The 13,243-nt window shown below is 47.0% G+C and overlaps 1 protein-coding gene across 1 annotated transcript; it reads left to right on the top strand.

Annotated features, from left to right (window-relative positions):
- The first annotated feature begins 5,093 nt into the window (after positions 1-5,093).
- On the top strand, positions 5,094-11,927 carry LOC122375840. Its single transcript, XM_043355383.1, has 5 exons — positions 5,094-5,292; positions 5,841-5,976; positions 6,259-6,473; positions 6,676-11,115; positions 11,311-11,927. The coding sequence occupies exons 2-5, from the start codon at positions 5,900-5,902 to the stop codon at positions 11,508-11,510; spliced, it is 4,932 nt and encodes a 1,643-aa protein (XP_043211318.1). The 5' UTR covers positions 5,094-5,292; positions 5,841-5,899; the 3' UTR covers positions 11,511-11,927.
- Positions 11,928-13,243: the final 1,316 nt, after the last annotated feature.

Here is a 13,243-nt window from a genome sequence, read left to right as displayed (position 1 = left end):
TAGAGACCAAAAAGATTCTTTGGGAAGAGACGAATTGAACGATACCCAGTTTTACCTTCTCTGGTCAGTCATTGACCTTCCAGGTCAGGTCAAACTAAAAAATGTTGCTGTTTTGGGTCACCGTAGGATATCAAGTGCGCTGCTTATCATATACTGATGACGATGCCGTTTTCTGGTGCCAAGCCAGCTAGAACCTCTTTGTCACAATACCCGACCAGGTTTTTGCTGCTGAGGTCATTTCAGGCCAAGTTAGGTCAAGGTCAATGATATGTGTTTGTATGTCTGTGTGTATACTGATGTGTGCACCGATTGTTTATGTGTCCATATTACATGAAATCATGATCTGAGAAGCTTTTACCAAAAATGCAGTCAAGAAACTTGACGAAAAGTAAACTCAGCTTGCCAAAAACGCAATTATTTTAGATGACCTAGGTTGACCTTGACCCTGACCTTGACATCTGTACATCGTCGAACAACATATAGGTGGGATGTAAGACTGGCAAAAAAAGGCCGAAATCAAGGACCAAGGTGTCAAAAGCTCACAAGGCCCATAGCCAACGCAAGATGTTGAGAATTGGTCATTTGGGTCATGACATGACCTGAAAAACAAGGTCATATCTCCGAAACCAAAAACCACACAAATTTGAAATTTTCAGTGGACATCAAGAAAGGATAGAGGAGCAGCTATACGAAAAATCAGGCTTCTACACTGTAAAAAAGTTTAGCACCATAGAGGTACTTTTCAATTGACTAATTTTCAGTAGGTACCTTAGCGGTGCTAAGCTAAGCATTTTATTCGTACTTAACTGAGATCTAGTTTAGTATCAAGGTGCTAATATAAGTACCCATATTTGTTTAGCACCCGTGTACTAAATGTAGTACCCTACACCTGCTAGACCAATTTTCAGTACCCTAGCGGTGCTAAACTTTAACACGCGCAGTGGAAGGGGGGGGCGGATTTCGCCCACCCCTCCTGTTTTTCGCCAATAACTCGCGCCGCAAACATGATATAAATGTGAAATTTTGGCTACCTGTCCAGAATTGAATAGCGGATCTTCTCGTGCAAGAAATAAAAAAATCGGTTCACAACTTTTCTAGTAACAGCGGTGTAAAGTCAAACATCCTGCCGCCGGGGCGGCGCGGCGGCGCGGCGGCCGGCGCTAGCCGTTACGCGCCGCCTGAATTGTAGACTGTGCCGGGGCGGGACGGTTCCGTCTTTACATCGCGCTCCTTACCGCTGATTATATTCGATTCGCGTCAAATTTGGTGAGAAGACTAAGAAATGTACAGGCAATCTCATGGTCAAAGAATTTTGAAAATCGGCCGGTAACAACTTGAGTTATGAGTGTGTAAACACAAAATTGTGATTGCCGCGTTTCCCGCGTCCGCCGATCCCGCTTCAGCCGGCGATATCTTACTCTTAGCAGGCTTCTAGCTGCCATATTTATTGTTGGATTAACTAGAAATTCACCATACATACCCAAAAATGTATGGTCTTTTGTATAGTGAAAGAAAAAAGAAAATCGGCCGGTAACTTTTTGAGTTATCGGCGTGAAAGCGCAAAAAAGTCGCTAATATGGCAGATTTGACCACATTTGACCTCATTTGACCTTGAAGATATTGACCTAGGGTCATGAAATTCACACACAACAGAGTTCCCCAAGGCCTTCACCTACCCTCCAAATTTCGTCTTCCTAGCTCCACTGGGAGCTGAGATCTTAGGGGGGGGGGCGACATCCGCCCCCCCCCTTCCACTGGGCGTAGTACTCGCAACCCTTCCACTGCGCGTGTTAAAAGGTGCTAAGAATAGCATGCAGTTAGTACCTTCCGTACTCACATATGAACCGTTTTAGCGCTATTGTTACCCCACGATAGGTAGAATAATGCTAACGAAAGCATTGGGGCTGAAAGTAGAATCTATATTACTAGTTAAAGCTGCTGCATGAAAAGTTCGCAAAAACTGCTTTCTTTAGCAGCACATACTTTCACTAGTTACTGCAAAAAGGACTAATCAATTACCAAAAAGGAAATTGTGTAAGGCCGAAAAGACGTGCAAAAAAGGTTATATCCTAGGTAAGTGATAACTACAAGTCTCAATGATTGTGTTTTGCATTCTGCAATATTCCCGTGTAAGTGCATCTTTCAAGCATCCAACACATTATAAAATTAAAAAATAATAATAGAACATTTATTAACACTTCATATCATCTGCATGAAAAACAAATGTAAATATATACACAAACAAACGCACGGGAAATAACGAAAGGTCGCTCATATACCTGCACACTCGCAGTGACCGACAATTAACGCGAGATCGACTGGGGGAGGCGGGGGGGGGGGGTCGTTGAACCGACGTTCCGTTCATGGCCATAAGTTCGACCTCATCCACGACCAGACGGCGTTTAGTGATAGACGGAACCGGAGACCCCGTGTTGTTGTCGTAGTTGTCCTCCATTGTAAGTGGTAGTCGACGGAAGAACTGACCAGGCCCCATGCCTGGAGCAAAAAAAAAACTGGATCAGTTCCAAGATTTTTTTTTCTGTTGGGAGCTATTTTCGCAAACAACACAACTTTCTTTCAGACCAAGAAGCGCGATTTGCCAAAGTCGGAATATGAAGCACTTAAACAATATAAGATAATGTCAAAATATACAACGTGTCAGACTCACCAAAGTCGATCAACGTCGGTGTCGGTGGCATGTGTCGGTGGCAAATGCTTATGTACCACCCGGCCCCGGATCACTTCACTTCACTTCACTGCACTGCTGCACTGCACTTCCCTCCACCTCACTGCCTCCCGGAGCAGGGGCACGCACTCCCATGCCACGCACGACGGATTCCACCGATAATAGCTGATTTAAGCTATCATTCCAGAGCTATCACTCGGTGGCATGTGCCCGGAGCACTTCACTTCACTTCATTTCACTTCATATACCGGAGCACGTGCACACACTCCCACCACGACCAACGGACTCCACTAAAATGGCGCAACACGTGGCCGGAAACAGCTGGCACGCGCATGCGCATATCGCTCTGCGCCGTCAAAACGTGCTAAAGGGCTGGTGATAAGACTCCCAGAGATTTGTAAAGCAGGGCTTAGCTACTTTCTTTGGCGCCAATTTCAAATTTGTTTCCTCTGTAAGCATGTCCGGTTCTATTGTGATACTAACGTAAGCACTAGTGGTGTCAATCGGAACTTGAATCTTCGGAATTCCGATTTTGTCCAATGTCCAATTCGGAATTCGGTTGGACAATGGCCGCAGGCTTTGGACAACTTTGGACAATCGCTTGCTACACCTCAACATTTTTAAAAAGTAGTCGTGTTTAACATTGATTGGCTATTAGAAAGCTCAGCTTTCGATATGATTAACACTTTTGAGCTTGTAGCGGTACATGAAAAGCAAATGAAATAACAGTGTTGATTGTAAATTATTGCGTAGGTGTCGGACATCTTTGGACAAATGGCTGGCTTGGACATTTTTGGACGGACAATCGACGTAAGCATTGGACATTGGACGGACTTTGGACATACGTTTTCTGAAATTGACACCACTAGTAAGCACCATATTCAGCATTACCAACTTCTAAAACACTTAAAATGGTTCTAATTAGAAATCCAGCTTGAAAGAGCACTCACTGATGGACTGGGTACTAGCAGAAGTAGACGTTAAGCTCAGTAGAAGAATAGGTGATCTAAACTTGTAATATTTGATGGGAATGTTAGCTATCATTAGCACAGTATTAGCACCATGCTTCTTTGTAAATACGTCGTAGGGTTCTTTTGACGCTAAAAGGTGCTACGAATAGCAGCCGTTAGTACCCCAAATGCTAAACTTTTTTTACAGTGTAGCTCTAAAAATGTTGAGTGCGGAGCAGAAAGACTACCTGGGGGGGGGGGAGGGGTGGCACTGGCAACCCCCCCCCCATGTGCGGGCGAGGGCTAGTTGAGGCTTGAGGGCGTCGAAAAATGAAAGCGATGCTGTATATTGTCTTATGTAATTTGCACAAAAATAACATTAAACATCAATATCTTCAAGATAGGTGTATTGGACTAGTACATTTGCCGAGCAAGCGGTACACAAATTGTAGCCCGAGCGCTCCTAAAATCCAAACATCATCAACTGTGTGTGGTGGCGTGCAATATCGCCCGACGGAGTCTGGTACCTACCGTACAGTAGAATCCGCTTAGTAAATCCTCGGATAATAAATCCAGCCGCCTATTGTGCCCACTTGAGCCATTCACTGTTTTCTCCGTAGAAGCATAACTGACTCCGATTAATAAAGTCACCGCTTAATAAATCCATATCGCCGAGTCATCAAAGTGGATTTATTAAGCGGATTCTACTGTATATCGCTCCCCACACAAATGCTCCCAGCTGCTATAAGGATATTACCTCCATCACTATCATGGTTGGTAGACATTAAATATTCAGTGCAACGAAGAGCCACGTGGGCCCTTGCTTGGCTGCACTACCTTCATTACCCACCTATCCCAAAAGTACTGGTAAGCTAAGCCCTTGTCGATGAAGTACGAATCTAGTTAGTTGTGCCTTGGTCATTCCGCTAAGGACGATGAAACTCTTGTATGTCCTATAAAACGGAACATAATGATGCCAATATGTCAGCGGTGGGTGTATGCTGCAAGAAGTGGTTATATTAGTACACCCAGTCTTGAAAGTACCGCGCATCGTTGCGGTGGATCCATCAAGCCTGACCGAGAAATGGCTCCTGATTTGAGGATCACCTTTAACCAATGGACATCGTCATCCATCCCCCAGGTCAATTTATTCGGTGATTCTAAAACTTAGCAGCCCTTCCTCGGTCGCGATTGATGGATCCACTGCAATGATGCCCAGTACTTTCAAGACTGACTGTAGAAAAACTGTGGAAATACACAGTGAACCCTGACTTCACATCATGATTCACGCAACCGAAAGGTCCTTAATATAGCCTGTCACCGCCTGTCACTATGTGTTCATGTATATTGTGTCCTTTACACAGGGGCAGGAAACTGGTGGAGATAGCTGCGAACGCTCCGGAACTAAGTGGCTGATAGTATACCGCCACTAGAGTGCACTTGTAAAAAAATGATTCAGTGTGGATGAGGGCTGCGCACTGAACAGTAGTCGCTGGCGACAGATGTGCAGTGGTAGTTGCTTTACTAGAGGTAGTTGTTTTGGGTAGTTCTTTTACTAGTTGTTTTACTTTTGTAGACTTTTGTTGAGTTTTACGCTGATTGTGGCCCACGGACCATTGATGATGGTCACAGCGGCCACTGCTGATCCGTGAAACAGTGAGTATGGTCTTGACTATAAACTTCATGCGTGGCAGATATGCCGTTATTTGGTGCCTGTCTATGCGTCGCGGTAGGTATCATTTTGGGTAAGCAGGAAAGCGTACGAGTGCCGACTACTGTAGTAGCTACAGCCTTACGCTGCCAGTACTCTCTAGCCCATGATTTCTTTTGAAGGCATGCTCATTTTTCTTTTTTCAAACGGGAGGAAATGTGTCGTCGGTTGATGATGAAAGTGAGTTTATTGGTTTGCAAGAAATCAAGTGAACCATTTTTTCCTTTGGGTTTCTCGTGCTGGGAATGGCTTGCGCTAGCGCTAGTTACCTAAGCAGTCGACTTAATTTTAGTTGATATCTTCACTGGGCATTCGTGCGCTTATTTAGGGACGTCATTTTTTCTTACTAACGTAAGTTTTTCTCGTATAACTGCATTAGGTACCTCATATAATTGAGAATGTCTCAAGTTAGGCCAAACCATTTACTTCACCCGCTGCTTATAGTGTATTTTGAGCGAGATGTGACGGCTTGTTCATTGGTTTTCCGTGGCAGGCGTACAGCGTTGACCAGCTCAGCTGGTATTGTCGCATGGTGTCTCTTGCCTGAAACCGATGACGTCGTCGGCTCTCCTCGCGGTCTGGCTGGCCGTCACCCTTGTGTCCGTCGTACGCTCGCAGTTACTACTAGGGTGAGAAATATTTGCCGTCGCGATTGAGAAGCTTGCGTGTGTGTTCTTTTTCAGCCTTCTTCAGCCTACCATTTCTGTCCTTTTTTGTATTTCTTGTAAATTATATTTTCATCACAGACAATGACATCACAATAAAAACAATTGCATTTTATTTGTTGGTGTCATCGCCATTGTCTGTGATAAGAAATCAAATTTCATAGGCTGCTTTCTTGTGGCTACAGACAAAAGGCACCACATAATTTCTATTGTTACGCCATTTAAAACAATTAATCGTCATCACAGGGATGGCCGTCTGGATTTTCTGGACCGGACCGCCACATGGAGAGAAGCTCACGAGCAGTGTCGACTTCGACACTCCTTCTTGGTGCCATCGCAAGCTGCATTCGACAGCTTGGTGGGCCTCAGCTCAGCCGGTCGTCTGAATCCACCAAGTGACTTTTGGATCGGTGCCAAGTACCTACGAAACGGCTACTTTCAATGGCTTCTCCAGGATGGTGGTAAGCTGATGTGCTGGCTAAAATAGTGGCGATTGAACAAATAAACCGGGTGGAGTTCGTAGTTTCGTCGTGAGTGATTACTATGGCGAAAACTTGGGCAACTCAGTTGTTGTTTTGGTGTTCGAAGTTGCAGTGGATGATTACAGATTGTCGAGGTGCTAGTTTTCCAGAGTAATTAATACAATGTCAACTTCTGTTTCAGATTACAACTCTATTTCACCTGGAGACGTCGCCCTCACTGCCTCCGCTGAAGTCACAGATCTATGCGCTCTAGCAACGACGATAGACAGCGAACTGAGCATGGCCTGGACTTCTTGCAACGCCACCCTAGGAGTGGTGTGCTTCCGTAATGAGCACACTGACGCGGAGCAACAACAAGCCGACTACAAACCGTCTTTCACAGCTCAGATCGGTGCTGCGACCGTCCGACCGTCTCCTGCCCATGACGAAGTCGTCTTTGTGGATCAAACCTCTCTGGATACTGGTATCCACATAAACATCACCTGCGGTCCGGGCGACACCATCGTCAAAGATCACTTCGTGCTCGGAAGAACGCGCTACATCTCGAGTTGGTGGAATGCAAACTTCACCATTTTTCAACAGTTCGCGCCTCGTTCAGGGAACGTTCTGAGCGTTGGCACTTTCTGGTGTCGAAGGTATGTGAAAGGAGCAGCGGATCCTGTGATAAGTGGACGCCTTCACGTGGCGAGCTCTGGAGATATGTACGTACTGACGACGACGCCAGACCGGATCCTGGAGACACTTCAGCTGCTGGAGTTGCGCAGTGGTGGCCTGGCATTGGGAGAAACGTCGACGCCAAATGGAACGATTAAAACTTTGGGGGACCTTTTGAATTCAGTTGCGGACAGATTTCGATTCGTTGCAGCGTTTGACTACCCAAGCAATCTCGTCAGGCATCAGGAATACGGAAGGAAAACACCAAGACCTGTTCTTCGCAAAGTGTCACTCATCATCGACATTGGTGCACCCCTTGATGCTGCACATTTCCAGAAAAGCATTGCTTTCAATGATGCGACCGCTCGACAGAATGGAACCTCGTCCCGGAACGACCACTCACTTCGTGAGGTTTTCCGTTGTCCCATCGTGGACGTGGAAGGACACATGTGGCAGACGTCGAACAGCTCGAGTTTCACTCCATCGTATCCACCATGTGTAACAAATGGTCTCATGGCTGTCGTTGAACGGCGATGTATGCCGAGTTTTGGGCCCAGCGGTGCCCAGTGGGGTCCCTTCTGCGCTGCTGGCGTTTGCCAATCGAGGCTTCATCGGTGCGAACCGCCTCCACCTGCATGCCCACCCGGATCTGTACTCCTACCGGCCAACAACACAAAGACTCTGTCGGGACTGTGCGTGAGGGTAATTCCAAATGTCAGCTTTGAAGAGCGTACTTCCGCGTGTCACCATCGGCATCCGTTTTCCGTACCTTGGATTCCACTGGAAAGGGTGTCGTGGCTTAGTTCCACAATCTGGCTTCCTTTTCAAAGACTGTGGCCACATGGATCATTCTTACCGGCAATTCGAAGTCTTCTGATTACTGATGACGGTCAAAGCACGGTCAGCCTACAAAATGATCAGAATTGCACAGTGATGACCAAGAAAGGTCTGGTCTCCAACTCTTCATGTACGGCGAGACATGGAGTAGCGTGCGTCACAACTCCTCTGCTCTCACCGACTGGAAGGGAAGCTTCACAGGTGTCGATAGCAAGACAGAGAATATGTCAGCCTGAAGATAAGATGGGCACAACGGGCACCGAACGCTGTTATGCGCTCATATGCCCAAGTAACAGCTCGCGTATCTCGTGGGCAGAAGCATCGGCTCTGTGCACCAGGTCTGGTTCAACTCTAGCCAGCTTGACCTCGCCAAGATACCTGGATGCAGTGCTTCGTCTGAGAGACGTTCAAGGAAGATCGGACCGTGTCGCGGTGCAACTGGAAAGACACGACGGTCGAGTGACATGGCGAGACTTCAGCAGTCTGGCCTACCCAGGCTTGTCCCCTTTTCTGTCTACTGATCAGAGTCATACGCATGGTGTTTTAGACGTCCCACGTGGTCAGTATGACTTCGTTATGCCTGATGAAAAGGCCGTGGGATGCGCCTTGTGTGAAGAACATGCTGTTGCTGAAGCAGCAGAGATTGTGTTATTTTATGATCATTCCTTCGACAACAAAACCATTCTCGCGAATGTTACGAGTGTCCAGAATTTTGTAGAAGACTGGGATGATGATCTCATATGCATGGTCTCTACCTCGGACGCGACGACAGCTGAGCTGTTTCAGAACGGAAGAACTTCATCAAATGCACGCGATGGATTTCGAGTGAAAAGCTTCAATGTTATCTCCGATGACGATGGGCGAGTCTTTGTACAAATATTTCCTTCAGTAGATTTTGGCTACCTCACATGCGGACTGCTGATCACCGAATTGGGAGTACAGATCACGTCCAACTCGCTTCTGTTAACCAAGCGAGATGTATTCGTGCAAGAATATGTTGTTGGAATCCAGGAGACTGGAGGGAATATTTCGCAGTGCGAAGTTACCCTCTGTGGCCCCATTTGTCCCTGCTTCAACTTGACGCATACAAGCGAGGTACTTGTAGTTCCCGATACCGGCCAGGTTTTTCAACGAAGAGTTTACCCTCTCCGTGTAACATCATCCAGCAACGGAGATGTTACAGCACACTATTACATCACCTTAGAAGCGGTCATCCTGAGCCATCCACCGTCCGGAAACGCCAGCCACTCTAGAACTTCGAACCAAAAGGAACTTGAACAGGCTCACCGAGATCTTAATGGAGTTGATATCCTTATGCGAGACTTTAAGCCTGAGTACTTCAAGCCTGCACGCTGCTGCCCAGCGGAAAGGACCCAGCACCCCGTGCCTCTCAGCTGGCCAAAGACGTGCGGAGGGACTGTCTTCGCCGAAGAGCAGTGTGTGGATGGCTCCGGGCGACGTCCGCTGCGGCACTGCCAGGGTACTCCTCTGACGGGCGTCCAGTGGTCGTCTGTAGACTTCGGAGCCACCAGCTGTGCCGCCGTATCTAGCACCTCAAGGAACCTCTACCAGCTGTCTAAGGACGCCGTGACTACGGATAACGTGTCGACTACAGCGGACGAGCTGCAACGGCTGACAGCCGAGCCGGCCTCCCTGGATGCTGGAGATGTGGTCTCGGCTGCTGACATATTGGAAAACATTGCTGCCAGTGTGCAGAGGAGCAGTCAGGGTGAGGATCGGCCCATACCACCGGAAGATGTGCTGTCTGTACACAGGAAAGCTGTTCAAGCTGCCAGTCAGCTGATGAATGTGGACCAGCCAGTACTCAAGACCTCTTCACTGGTACCTGGAAAAGGTTCCCGCATTGCCAACGCGCTTGAGGGCATTTTGGAAACTCCAGTGGAGGGCAATTACAATATAGACACGGAAAATATAGCAGTTTTATCGGAGGACATCGTTGGCATCGCATCATCCTCAAACGAGATAACGAACCTCAGTGTAAAAAAGATAGCCCACGGCGCTGATATGTCTCGCTTTTCCGCATCTGGTATGGAGTCATCGATCCTGTTAGAAAACAAGAGGCCTAACATCTCCGTTGCCTTTGTTGTCTATCGTAATGGTCGGCTGTTGCAGTCCCCCGGCCAACGTGTCACGAGTCAGGTAGTGTCGGCCATAATTCCTGGCGCAACGAGCAAGGAGCGAGCCTTGGCAAATGTTTTGATGACGTTTCGTAGTCTGCCAGGACAGTGTGCGCCTCCGCCAACATGTGCCTTTTGGGATTCTGCTGAGTCTCGTTGGTCCACAACGGGTTGCTGGCTGGTGAAGGTTCAAGACGGTAGTGACTTTTGCCGTTGCAACCATCTGACTAACTTCGCCAGGATCTTCAACTACGAACGGGACGAGTATCTTAGTGCTAGCTACCACCACGCTCTAGATATTGTCACTTACATCGGTAGCTGCCTTTCGCTTTTTGGACTCGTCTTTACCATGCTGACATTTGTGTTGTTCAAGAAATGGAGGAAGCTGCGTAGTAGTCAGATCGTTATGCACATGAGTGTTGCTCTAACAGGGGTTTACGTGGCCTTTCTGGGAGGTCTGGGAGCGAAGGAACATCACGACGCCTGCGTTTGTTTGTCGGCGCTGCTTCATTTCTTCTTATTAGCAACGTTCGGGTGGATGTGCGTGGAGGCTGTGTTTCAGTACCTGCGCTTCGTGAAAGTTGTGAACACGTACATCCCCAGATTCATGCATAAGGCAAGCGGACTGGTCTGGGGCGGAAGTCTTGTGCCGGTTGTCTGCGTGCTGGCTAGTCGCCCTCACTGCTACGACAGTCAAGAACGCGTCTGCTGGATGGACTTCCAGAGTTTCCGCTACGCCTTGGTACTGCCAATGCTCGTCTTGATGGTGATTAACGCCGCGCTGTATGTCCGTATCGTGTGCGCCCTGTACTGCAGCCGCGAGAGGAGGCTGCGCACCAACCAACCAGAGCAGCAGCTGGCGCGGCGCCGTCTGCGCGTCTCAATGGTCACCCCGGTGATGCTCGGACTAGCATGGATCTTTGGCTTCCTGGCCGTACGGGAAGGTCGTCTGGTGTTCGCCCTCCTCTTCTGCATCTGCAGCACGCTTCAAGGTGAGACTTTGAAACTTCTCAAAATGTGCTCATATGTCAACAGCAATCTGAGGTACAAAGCTACATGACTTTAAAAAGTTTGTTACAAAATTAACATGGTGGGTTAAGGAGTTACAGAGTAAAGTATGTGAGAATGCACGTGTATTTCGGTCTAGTCGGTGTGCCTTGGTGTTGATTACTGTGTATTCGCTGCAGGTTTTGCCGTGTTCCTTCTGATGGTGGTTGGCGAGGGCGGGGTGTGGACTCTGTGGCACGCCCTGCTCAAGAACCGCTGTTGTCGGGCAATCAAGAGAAGCGTCACCTCAGCGAGCACCATGTCTACGGGCGCCACTCCGTCCAGTGGTACCAGTGAGCCACTGATGTCTGGCGGAGGTCAGTGCGAGACCGGGCTCTGATGTACTTGCCGCGCCAGTGAATTTGATGTCATGTAACGCTGAGCGTAGCACCGACCTTGATGTCACGCTAAGACATTGCGGTCTGTCTTGCCAGTTGTGGAGTGTAGCGATGGCGGAACTAGTTACGCTTTATATAAGTCGGAAAGACGGATGTCTTACCACGTGCTTGGCTTGCCAGAATTATAGTGTTATTGTGTGTGAAATGTTGTAGTACTGGAGCAATTAAATCATCATGTCGTCACTCGTCATTTGCTCCAGATGTGATTGTGATGTTTTGCTGTAAATGGCCGAAGTCACATCATGCTTTCCAGATATGATAAAGTCAAGTCAGGAAAAGGTCTTCTCCTGATTGGCACCAGTCTTGCAAATGTATTTTGTTTTTGTGTATGCAATAAACATGTTGATGATCATCATCAATCATAATTGTGGTAATGACAGACACATTATCGTTTGTTTTCAACGCCCGTTAAGGTATACGATGTATATTGTATATCCAGCATCAGTGTAAGGGATGTGGGGGGGGGGGGGGGGGTACCACCTTAACACAATTGTCCGGGCCTCCTTTCACTTATGTTCATTCATTATCCTTTGAGTTAAGATTTGAGCCGCACCCCGTAAGACTATTACCGGACCCTAACATCCGTAGGGTGGTCGTTTCGCCCCCCCCCCAAGATATCGGAATTCAAAAACGGCGGTCGATAGCTCCATCAGGGAGCCATCTCGCCACCCAGTTTCATTGATCTCGGCCCAACCGGTGACGGTACAGGACAGGTCAAAGGTCGTGTTTCTGACCGTTTACAGACCTACTAAGAAATTTGTTGAATCATCGAGAAAAAGGAATGTTATCGAAAATCACCGACGGAGCAGCATTATTACATATTTTGCCGATAGGCGTTATCACAAGTGTATTCGCGGCCATTGGGGCGACGTAAGAAAAGAAGAAACCAACTGGCCCCAAGAACTTTAAATTATCAGTTAGCATGCACCTTTTCCTTGATGTGTAGAGAATTTACCATTATTTGCTACAGAAAATTGCATTTAAAATCTTCCATTTATGCTTTTTCATCGTTTGCACAATATGTTCTTTTACTAAGCTAGAAGCACTAATTAGAAATAGTTCCCGCATCATCAAGAACAATAGGGAAGGCTTGAAGTGAATAAAGTAATTTAAACGGTTTTGTAATCTATGTGAAGGCTCTTCTAAAATTGCCTGTAGAAATATTGAAGGCAAAAGTTTAACTTTTTCACAAGACGGATGTCTATAAACCTATTTAACTTGTGACAACTCAGCCGGTATTTCGTCGCCTACAGCCCAGCTTCCCTAGTGACCGATAGAGGCGCTGCTATCGATGTCCGCCCGTGCCGCCTAACGCTAAATGAGGTCACCGATGTCAGGTCAGGTTACAGAGGCCAGGTCACTAAGGGTCTCAATCTGAACCCAAGTACACATTTTCATTGTCAAACTAAAATGATTCAAAATCAAATTGAAAAAGGCCACATTAATATTCAAAAAGGTCACATATGTACAAATTAAAAAAAAGATCACTTCCATATTAAAAATTTCACAGCTTAATTAAAATGTTTACATTCAAACTTAAAAATTCACATCCAAATAAAAAGGGCGCATTCAAATTAAAACTTTTTGAAGCTTTTTGTAATCTCACATATTTGCAACCGCTTAACTGGTCTATGAGAGATCTTGAGCATTAGATAGTCCGTTCATTTAAAAATAT

This window comes from Amphibalanus amphitrite, unplaced genomic scaffold, assembly GCF_019059575.1.
Source record: "Amphibalanus amphitrite isolate SeventyFive unplaced genomic scaffold, NRLGWU_Aamphi_draft 001936F_arrow, whole genome shotgun sequence".
NCBI classification, from domain to species: domain Eukaryota; kingdom Metazoa; phylum Arthropoda; class Thecostraca; order Balanomorpha; family Balanidae; genus Amphibalanus; species Amphibalanus amphitrite.
The sequence above is the reverse complement of the archived record's forward strand: the minus strand, read 5'-3'. Positions and strand labels throughout refer to the sequence as shown.